Below are 11217 nucleotides of genomic sequence, written 5' to 3' on the forward strand. Positions count from 1 at the left end.
CGACCAAAACATAACCTTTCGCAGAATGCGAAGGTAACAACAACAACAACAACGGTACCGTCCCTCACTCAACCCGGTCGCCATTGCCTACGTGGGTTTGGCTGAAGGCGTGGGCAGAGCCTCCATCGCCTCAGATCGAAGCTCCGCTCCAAGGGAGGGCATGGGACGTTTCCTCCAGCCAATGAGCGAAGGGCGAGCATCGCACGCGCGCCCCAGCCAATGGGAGGCCAGCGTGCCGAGAGCTGCCCCAGAGCATCTTCGGGAGGCGGGTCTCCGAGACGCCTCGACACCCCTCGAGACGACCGTCCAATCAGGAGGCGAGTGGGAGGAAAAATAAATCGCTTCCACCTCAACAGAGGGAGGGTTGGTCATTGTGAGAGCGTCTGCGGTCGTGGTGGCTTGGTCTCGGTCGTCGTCTGCGGCCCTTTGAGGTGGCTCCTCGTGGTAGTGGCGGCCGAGCAGCCAGGACCATGGACTTCGGGTCGTAGGTTCGAGTCTCACCGTGGTGGTTTGAAATAGGTGTGACCGCACGAGGCGGGAAGGTACCCCGGCCCGTCTCTTCCGAATAAAGACCCCCGGGGTCCATTTTCGTGTGTGTGTGTGTGTGTGTGTGTGTGTGTGTGTGTGTGTGTATATGTGTGTGTGTGTGTGTGAGTGTGTGAGATAGAATTGTTGCGAACAGTCGTGTAAAGGTGTGTGTGTGTGTGTGTGTGTGTGTGTGTGTGTGTGTGTGTGTGTGTGTGTCCGTGGGCCCCATCTGTAAGTAGAATTGTTAAGTGCCTTGTACATTGTGAATTACATTTCTTATCCGTGATAACTCTGCTCTGTGTCTCCCTTCCCGATTATTGCCTTATATAATAAACCCCCATATTAAATGTACCAGATCATTTTCTGTGCTTTCTCCCATTGACCCCGCACGGTGCGCATTGAGAATTGGTGAGGCCGATCGTGCCGTAAATTGTTCATTTGGACCGACGGATCTTGGTAATCCCCGCTCGGTTTACACCCAGATCGGGCTCGGTAAATGGTCCGTTCCGCCCGAGGTCCATTGCGGGTGTGGTTTTCCCCGGTAGTTAGATGACGTGGGTACTTACATATATTTGAATAAGGCAATTAACCCTACCCCACGCCGTCAAAATATTTGCGACCATGGTCCACGAAGGGACCCATGACCTTTCAGACTTATCCGAGAGTCACGACCGAAATTCCGGGTGCTCGGTGAGAGACGGCTCTACTGCTCCACCTTGGGGTCATTTATCGCCAGCGAACCCAGGCCCACAACACATTATCGTACTGGTATTTCAACTCTCCCAATGAACCCCCCCCCCAACAGCTGTCACCCGGGCGGACTCCCCCCCTCCCCTTCATACACCCGTGCCACCAACTATTGCCACAAGGGAACCGTTAAACGTCCATCCAAGGGACGGGACACATATCGACGAATCACTCGACCTGTGTAACACCAGGATGACAGTTTCTAGCTGGGTCTGGATTCGTACCCAGACTGGACAGCTTAGAGGGTGAGTGTGCTGTGTGAGTGTGCGTACCTCTGGGCCATCCTCCCAGCCCTTACCACCCGCACCAGGGCTGGAAATGAATGTTCAGGTTCATTGTGATGCACCAAACGTTCCCAAACTACGACAGAGTTTAACTAGAACGGGCACTCATCGAGCGCATACCTTCGCCGCCACTACTTTTTTTTGTTCTTGGTATGAGTGTGGGGAACTGGTTTCATATGAATGGTCTTATGACACAAACCACATATCTATAATGTCATGACCCCCCCCCCGACTTTCGGGGGCTACGTACTAAACAACAATCAAGTCACGTCGTTTTGGCGAGTCTTCACTCGCAAGTTCGGTGAATACAACGTTTCAACAAGAGAAGGTAATCTCTTTTGATGCTGGTTTCATGCAAATCGAATAAGAATTGACTGAGTTATGCCGAAAACCGCATATTTTTCAAGGGCGTGACCCCCCCCGAACATTTTACCCCAACCGGTGACGTGTTATGACGTCATTGTGTCACAAGATTGGGCATTAAATTCTGAACATTTTGGTGCTGGGTTCATGTAAAGCGGACAAGAATTGACCGCGTTATGACAAAAACCGCATATTTTTCAAGGTCGTGACCCCCCTGACCTTTGACCCCTAACCGGTAACAAGAGTATGGGCGTCATTGTGTCATCTTGCATATCACAAGATGAGGCGTTGAATTCTGAACATTTTGGCGTTAGTTGCATGCAAATTGAATAAAAATTGACCGTGTTATCGTAAAAAGACGATTTTGACCTTTTCGTGACCTTGACCTTGACCTTTGACCCGAACGATCCCAAAATCTAATCGAATGCTTCCTGGCTAATAACCAATCATCCCACCAAATTTCATGCAATTCGGTTTAATACTTTTTGAGTTATACGAATCACAAGATTACAAATAAATAAATAAATAAATACACGCCGACCAAAACACAACCTTTCGCAGAATGTGAAGGTAATAAGTGGAGAAAACATCCTCCCTTCTGGTCCGAAAAGAAAATATTTATTTATTAAATTTCAAATCGGTCCTTTTAAATAAAAAATGTAACATCTGTCATCAGGAAGTTCGGTTTATTCGATCGGCCGTTGCTATGGAGGGTTACTATGGAGATAATGCCCCGCCCCTTCCATTGTGACTCACAGTGAGTACTTTGTTGTTTCATTTCGGAGCCTCGGTGGTTGAGTGAGTCGTGGTGACACGGCGTTCGGTGTAGACGTGTGTTACACGAGTTTAACTCTTTTTAAACGTGTTCGATTGAAACAAACGTTTGTTAGAAACTTCGAGTGAAGTAAAGCAAGGAAGATGTTGTGCTGTTTCAATCAGAGGAGAAGCGATGACGAGAATCATCAGGTAAGAATTAGTTTGTTAAGAATGACTCTTCATCAACTGATCTCTGTAACGAGGTTCATTCATCGCTCGTGTAACGAGTTAGTTAATGTGGGAACACAATCCGATTCTCTCATGTTCCACTTGTTCACGTCCCACGTGTCGATGTGGTGAAGCTGGGTCTGAGAATTAAATAAATCATCACCCACAACTCGCATGACATTCTCTAATCTGTCTCATTAACCTTGTCTGTGTCTGTCTGTGTTCACATCCCGTGTGAATGAATATTAGAGATAACATGTCTCGTCATTACGAACAAGGGATTTACCTTTGTTTACATTACATGTGGTGATAAACATTTTGTTTACAAAAACCTGTTCGTGGTCGTTCGAGGTGTGCGGGACCTCCATTGATCACGAGTGAATTGACTTAAAAAATCCCGGAAACGGCCGTTTGGGAAACGCAAATTTAAATATTTTAAAAGAGTTATTAATCATTGTTACATCAGAACGAGTCGATTCGTCACAGTTACATCAGAACGAGCCGATTCGTCACAGTTACGTCAGAACGAGCCAATTCGTCAATTCCATCAGAACGAGCCGAATCGTCACAGTTACAACAGAACCAGCCGATTCGTCACAGTCGCAACAGAACGAGCCGATTCGTCACAGTTGCAACTGAACGAGCCGATTCGTCACAGTTCCATCAGAACGAGCCGAATCGTCACAGTTACAACAGAACCAGCCGATTCGTCACAGTCGCAACAGAACGAGCCGATTCGTCACAGTCGCAACAGAACGAGCCGATTCGTCACAGTTCCATCAGAACGAGCCGATTCGTCACAGTTCCATCAGAACGAGCCGATTCGTCACAGTTACATCAGAACGAGCCGATTCGTCACAGTTACATCAGAACAAGCCGATTCGTCACAGTTACATCAGAACAAGCCGATTCGTCAGTTACATCAGAACGAGCCGATTCGTCACGATTACATCAGAACGAGCCGATTCGTCACAGTTACATCAGAACGAGCCGATTCGTCAGTTACATCCGAACGAGCCGATTCGTCACAGTTACAACAGAATGAGCCGATTCGTCACAGTTACATCAGAACGAGCCGATTCGTCACAGTTACATCAAAACGAGCCGATTCGTCACAGTTACATCAGAACGAGCCGATTCGTCACAGTTACAACAGAACGAGCCGATTCGTCACAGTTGCATCAGAAGTGACAGTTCAAAAGCCAGACGGTGTATAATCACGAATCAGCAGAGGCCGACTGACCTAATGTGTTCACCCCACCAGAAAACCAAAATGACAGCCATATCATTTCGTCTGGGAACAATGGTGGGTGTGGTCCATAAGCTGTCTGACCAATGGGTACACATTTAAAAAACGACCTCCATCAACAACAATAATAATATTAATAATCATATAAATCCCAACAATGACAACAACGTGAAGCCCTTGAAGAAAACGAGAAGTTTTGTCGAAAAGCCACATGTACAATGCTGAGGGAGTGGGATTTCTCACCATTTGGATAAACCTGTTACTTTATTTATGGACATTTTGATTTTGAATGTTTCATTTACTCATCACATGTTTGTGTCTTCCTTACCAATCCCGCAGAACGAAGTTGTCGAACTTCCAAGCAATACTGCAGTTACTGCTGCTGATTCTTCTTCTTCTTCCCATGGGGACGTGCTCTCCACCACAGAACCACCACCACCTCCTCAAGCATCCCAAGCGGTCGAGGTGCCAGATTGTGTCGTTGATGTGGAACTCGAGAACAACAACACGTCAACAAAGAAACACAAATGTTTCAGAGGGTTAAGAAAATGGTTTAGTTCATTGAGGAGATCGACAAAACACCGGCACGATGTCTCAGAGGACGAGGAATCTCCAACCACCGACAAGGTCTTGAACTCACCTCCGATGTTTGGACTTGGCTCCACAGAGAGAGAAAATAAACAATGATATTATAATATTGACTATAGAGGGATGGTCGGTCCTGGGGTTTTCGGGAATGTGGAGATGACACAGGCTTGATGGGCCAAATGACCTCCTGCTGGGTCCATGTTCCCCGTGTGTTTATGATTTTATTATTTTTTTAACCAGTGGAGGTTTGTTGGTGTTTCCAGCACCACATGTGTATGTGTGTATGTGTAGGTTCGGGGGTCACGGTTTATTTGAGGTTGAAGTCATTAGGGGTTGGTTATGGGGAAGCGGTAGCTCCTTGTATGATCGTCCAATTTGGATTTTTTTAGACCAAGGTACGATTATCAAGCCTTTCATGGATTTGGAAAAACCTTACACTTTGGAATTTGGATTCAAGATCACGTGTTGAACTCGTGAAAAAAAATCAGTTAAAGAAATCGAACGTTGTTGTCATGCTCGATCTTTTCAACCCTTTATGAATGAAAGAAATTGTTTTTAAATCGAGAAACCTTTTCTGTCGAGGACGACCATGAAATTGTGGAAATCCATGTCAACATTGAACAATCTTATCTAGGTGGTGGTCCAAGGTGTACCTTGTGTAGATCTTTCCCTCTTATTACCTCCACCACCTCCTCTCCAACTCCCTCATTTCTTCTCCACACTTCTCACACGTGTTGATCATTCCCTTTTCTTTATTTACCTGCTTCCCTTTGAAAAACTCTCAATTCACCTCTGCATGAAACACCTGAATGGGACACGTTTGGTCACGTATCACCAATTCTGAATATCGATGCTCGTGCGATTAATTTTTAATGTTTCTTCATAAGAAAAATAATATATTTCCACTGAAGTGTTCAACGACCAGGAGTGATTTGTTCATGTTGTGATTGCAGGTGAAATCGAACCCAACGGATGAAGAGGAGCACCTGGAGCGTCTCACCTGTCCTGTTTGCCTCACCATTGCAGTTAGGCCGCACAGGTTCCATCCTTGTGAGCACGTTTTCTGTGCGTCGTGCCTACAAGGACTGCACCGTCATAACAACCTGGTCCGCTGTGCGCTTTGTCGAACACTCATCACACAGGAGACGTTCTGCCGAGGTAACCATCAGGGATGGACGATTATCAATAACTGTTTAATATGTTCCTTATTTTTATCACGACAAGGCGGTGCCTCCCCCGTCGCTTTGCTGATGGGTTGAATCAGGAGACGGCATGTTGTATTTCACAAACATATTGCAGTTTATCTGCGAATGTCCATGAAGATGTAAAAAGAAGTGAAAAGCAAAAAAAAGTATCTTTTATAAGATTTAGTGGAAGTTCTTGTGTTGTTTGTGTCCTCCTTCCGTGTCCGTCACCCTTTACTCTAAAGGGTTCCGACCATCTTAGTGTTGGAACCGCACTTTTAAAGTTCCAAGTCCTGCTTCTTCTTCACTCACGGAAAGACGGGCTTTCAAAACAGACATTTTAATAATTAAACAGATACAAAATTGTGTTCCAAGGAAATACATTATTCGCTTTCCTACAGCGCAACTTTTATTATTCTTTGACAACAGGAACCATTTATAATGAAGTGACGGATGGACACACACACACACACACACACACACACACACACACACACACACACACACACACACACACACACACACACACACACACACACACACACAATTAGAACACTGCATAACAGCATTGGGCGAACGGACTATTCAGTACACTTTTGTGAGGGTACCTCGTCATATTCGGACTATTCCCAGCGGTGTGTTTCAAATTAATGTTTCCCCAGTTCTTTGTTTTTCCCCAGTGGTTATTTACTATCATTTACTTGTACTTCACAAGCACTTAGGTTTTGCCAAAAATCATATTGAGAGAACATTTGTGTCATGATACGCTGTCTCTTTCCTTCCTTTATTGATACCTGTTTCCCACTTCAGACCTCGACAGCGAAGCTCGAACAAGTTTCCCCGACGAGTACTTCGCTCAGTACCGCAATGTCTTGCAAGCGACACAGCAACTTGGAGGGGGATACACGCATGACCTTCATACGCGTGTCGCATATCGGTGCTATGTTCTCAAGGTAAGTCACCATGAGAAAGGAAAATGTTACAAATTTATTTTGGACAAGATATTTGATGTAGGAAGATGTTTGCTGATTGAGTTTACAATTTATTTGTTGAGGAAAGTAGAAAATCACACTGTGAGGTGTACATATTATTGGGGAGATAAATAAGCAAACACAGGACAGACAATGCTCATTATATAGATGAAACAAATTATTTGAGTTTGTCCCTGAGGTTCACCATGAGGATAGGATTTCAGGTATGCCAAGGAAGGTGAGTGGCTTTGGAGGCCAACTTTGAAATGTGGTTTGCCCAAGAGTTTTTGTGCTTTGTTCAGAATACACAGGTTGAACGGAAATGGTGTGCAGTCATATTATATTCGTGCACCTGTTGTCCAAAGGTGTGAATTGTTCTGTGAAGTCGTCTGGACAGAATGCAAAAGCTTAAATTGGTAAACAACTAAATGAAGGACCACAGCAGCGAGCTTCATGCTGTGGAACCACAAAATTTGTTGGGATTCCAAGAAACTCCTTCGGAACAGAATACCCAATCACAACTCCTGCAGCACATGAGGAAGAAGAAACGGTTAGCTGTCCTCACAAATCAGAACACCTAACCCCTTGGAATGGAATAGTCTGTGGTGTGCACGAGGTGGTTGCCCATTCCAGGTGTGCATTAAAGCCTAACAAAGCTTTCCACTGTTTACTTTTTGTGCGACATCGATTCCGTACATTTTAAACGACCGCAGAAGAACACTGCATCAAAGGAAACGGGTTTGAATGTTACAAAATGTTTTGCAGTCGCGTGTTAAACATTCGTTTTCCTCAACTCTTGCTGAGACCTCAGTTGGAGAGACATAAAAGTCAGTTCGATGATGGACATGAAGTCAAGTTTGGACAGGGACATGAGCAGGAAAATAAAACATTGCAAGTGTGGCCAATGAATGACCTGACATAGTGTTCCCAGCTACTTTAAAGGACTCTAAAGAAGGGAACCACTACATAGAAGTAGAGTGAGCCTTGCAGAGAAAAGGTGATGATAACCAGACAAAAGCCAAGACAGAAGATAATATTCAGGTATCTAACTGGTTTATAATGGGAAAAGGGAGAGACGTTTGCCTTGACTTCCTGCTAAGAGGTACCAATGATCCTTAGGGCATTGACCTCCACAAGGCTACAGCATCCAAAATGTGGAAGATGGTGTGGAAGAAAGGGAGAAGGGGGGGGGGTAACCCACAGTGGAGATCCATACTCCTTTAGGCTGTGAATAAAGACCTTGCCCTTTGAGACTGATGACAGAAAACCATTGAACAGCCATATCAATTGTTACTCGGTGCTGAGACCACCGGATGAGGAAAGAACCGGATGTTCATTAAAATGCTCAAAAAATAATTCCTCAATCCTCGTCGATGCATTTTCTCCGAGATTCCATCTCACATATCCACTCTCATTTGTCTTTTCACCCACAGCGGGCTCTCACAAGACGGGGACCACAGGGAGCAAATGCTGGTGAATGCAAGGAAAATGTAACATCATTTTATCTTGCATGAGGTACGTTTTTACTCTTTTTTTTTTTTGATTATTCTAAATTATATTGATCTTTTTTTCTTCACGATGTGACACGTGAGAATGAGTGTAAATGTTTCATGTCTGAGTATTTAAATAGCAAGCTGGAGCAATGGAAGGTATTTGTGAATTGTTATTATTACCCTTGCCAGAGGAAAGGATGTTGCATTTGGGTTTGTTTGTCTGTTTGTCCACAGAAAAAGTGCTGATGTAGGACAAAAATGTCATCTCGTAGTCGGAAAGAATACATGTTCTGTTGTTGTTATTATTATTATTATTATTGTTATTATTATTATTATTATTATTATTATTATTATTATTATTCAACCAGTCCGTCCATAAAGTATGTTCAATTAGAATGTGAGTACGTCTATAAAGTATGTACAATTTGAATGTGAGTATGTATATAAAGTTTTGTATAATTAAAATGTGAGTTTATTTTAAGTTTGTATAATTAAAATGTGAGTTTCTATAAAGTACGTTCATTTAAAATGTGAGTATGTATTTTAAGTTTGTATAATTAAAATGTGAGTTTCTATAAAGTATGTACATTTAAAATGTGAGTATGTATATAAAGTTTGTATAATTAAAATGTGAGTTTCTATAAAGTATGTACATTTAGAATGTGAGTATGTGTATAAAGTTTGTATAATTAAAATGTGAGTTTCTATAAAGTATGTACATTTAGAATGTGAGTATGTGTATAAAGTTTGTATCATTAAAATGTGAGTTTCTATAAAGTATGTACATTTAGAATGTGAGTATGTGTATAAAGTTTGTATCATTAAAATGTGAGTTTCTATAAAGTATGTACATTTAGAATGTGAGTATGTGTAGAAAGTATGTACAATAAAAATGTGAGTTTCTACAAAGTATGTACATTTAAAATGTGAGTATGTATATAAAGTTTGTATAATTAAAATGTGAGTTTCTATAAAGTATGTACATTTAGAATGTGAGTATGTGTATAAAGTTTGAATAATTAAAATGTGAGTTTCTATAAAGTATGTACATTTAGAATGTGAGTATGTGTGTAAAGTTTGTATCATTAAAATGTGAGTTTCTATAAAGTATGTACATTTAGAATGTGAGTATGTATATAAAGTTTGTATAATTAAAATGTGAGTTTCTATAAAGTATGTACATTTAGAATGTGAGTATGTGTATAAAGTTTGTATAATTAAAATGTGAGTTTCTATAAAGTATGTACATTTAGAATGTGAGTATGTGTATAAAGTTTGTATCATTAAAATGTGAGTTTCTATAAAGTATGTACATTTAGAATGTGAGTATGTGTAGAAAGTATGTACAATAAAAATGTGAGTTTCTACAAAGTATGTACATTTAAAATGTGAGTATGTATATAAAGTTTGTATAATTAAAATGTGAGTTTCTATAAAGTATGTACATTTAGAATGTGAGTATGTGTATAAAGTTTGAATAATTAAAATGTGAGTTTCTATAAAGTATGTACATTTAGAATGTGAGTATGTGTGTAAAGTTTGTATCATTAAAATGTGAGTTTCTATAAAGTATGTACATTTAGAATGTGAGTATGTATATAAAGTTTGTATAATTAAAATGTGAGTTTCTATAAAGTATGTACATTTAGAATGTGAGTATGTGTATAAAGTTTGTATAATTAAAATGTGAGTTTCTATAAAGTATGTACATTTAGAATGTGAGTATGTGTATAAAGTTTGTATCATTAAAATGTGAGTTTCTATAAAGTATGTACATTTAGAATGTGAGTATGTGTAGAAAGTATGTACAATAAAAATGTGAGTTTCTACAAAGTATGTACATTTAAAATGTGAGTATGTATATAAAGTTTGTATAATTAAAATGTGAGTTTCTATAAAGTATGTACATTTAGAATGTGAGTATGTGTATAAAGTTTGAATAATTAAAATGTGAGTTTCTATAAAGTATGTACATTTAGAATGTGAGTATGTGTGTAAAGTTTGTATCATTAAAATGTGAGTTTCTATAAAGTATGTACATTTAGAATGTGAGTATGTGTATAAAGTATGTACAATTAAAATGTGAGTTTCTATAAAGTATGTACATTTAGAATGTGAGTACATCTCCAAAGTATTGTCACAGATGTCAACACTGGATAACTCCAAGAGGACGGCTTGTCTTGAGAGACCACGGACACCATCTGCAACCTTCAACTCTGGCCGGATCTTAAGGCTCCATGTCAGTTTACAATGCCGGTGAGTTAAGTGATGCAGAGGGGGAACCGTGCTTTTGACGACACGGCAGTTAATCAATTGGCTGAGTGAACTAACAGTGTCACACATGGTGTGGTCGACCATAACAATTGTGAACTCTGACCAGTCACCCCCTCCCCCCTCCTCGGGATGCCACTTGGGACCACTCCGAGAGGCTACGCGGACCCGCTTCTCACTCTTTCACCCTGAAGCCATTGGGCTGCAGACCAGTCTGCCGCATGACGAGTTGCTAAGCAACCACAGATGTCATCTGAGACGATCGATTTAAGCAGGCTCCTCGAGTCTAGATCCCGCATTGCCTTACCAGCCAATCGGTTCCCCCAGATAAGGCCTGTGCCTCTCCATGCCCCACTCCTCTCCAATCAGTGTGGCCGAGCGATACTGTCACTTGGAATGCTGACTAACGTCTAGCCCGAGCCACGAGCGTAATGAAACCATGGGGTAAAACACCAATCCTCTATTTGCACACTCGTGTCTCATCAATGGAGAGAGGCAATTGAGCAGGTGAGAAACAAATTGTTTCGTCAAATAAATACCACGTATTTGCTTGCA

At 41.7% G+C, this 11217-nt stretch overlaps 1 protein-coding gene across 1 annotated transcript; it reads left to right on the top strand.

The window, feature by feature from the left end:
- Positions 1-4494: 4494 nt before the first annotated feature.
- Positions 4495-10647, top strand: LOC147006878 (uncharacterized; the record flags this gene model as incomplete). The annotated part of the gene is made up of 5 exons (XM_085867753.1): positions 4495-4782; positions 5697-5901; positions 6738-6880; positions 8332-8413; positions 10535-10647. Coding segments are annotated over 4 exons (717 nt in total), but the record flags the coding sequence as incomplete, so codon positions are not given.
- Positions 10648-11217: the final 570 nt, after the last annotated feature.

This window comes from Eptatretus burgeri, unplaced genomic scaffold (assembly GCF_056783735.1).
Source record: "Eptatretus burgeri isolate ZD-2024b unplaced genomic scaffold, Ebu_testis_v1 Ebu_testis_scaffold_1356, whole genome shotgun sequence".
Lineage (NCBI taxonomy): Eukaryota > Metazoa > Chordata > Myxini > Myxiniformes > Myxinidae > Eptatretus > Eptatretus burgeri.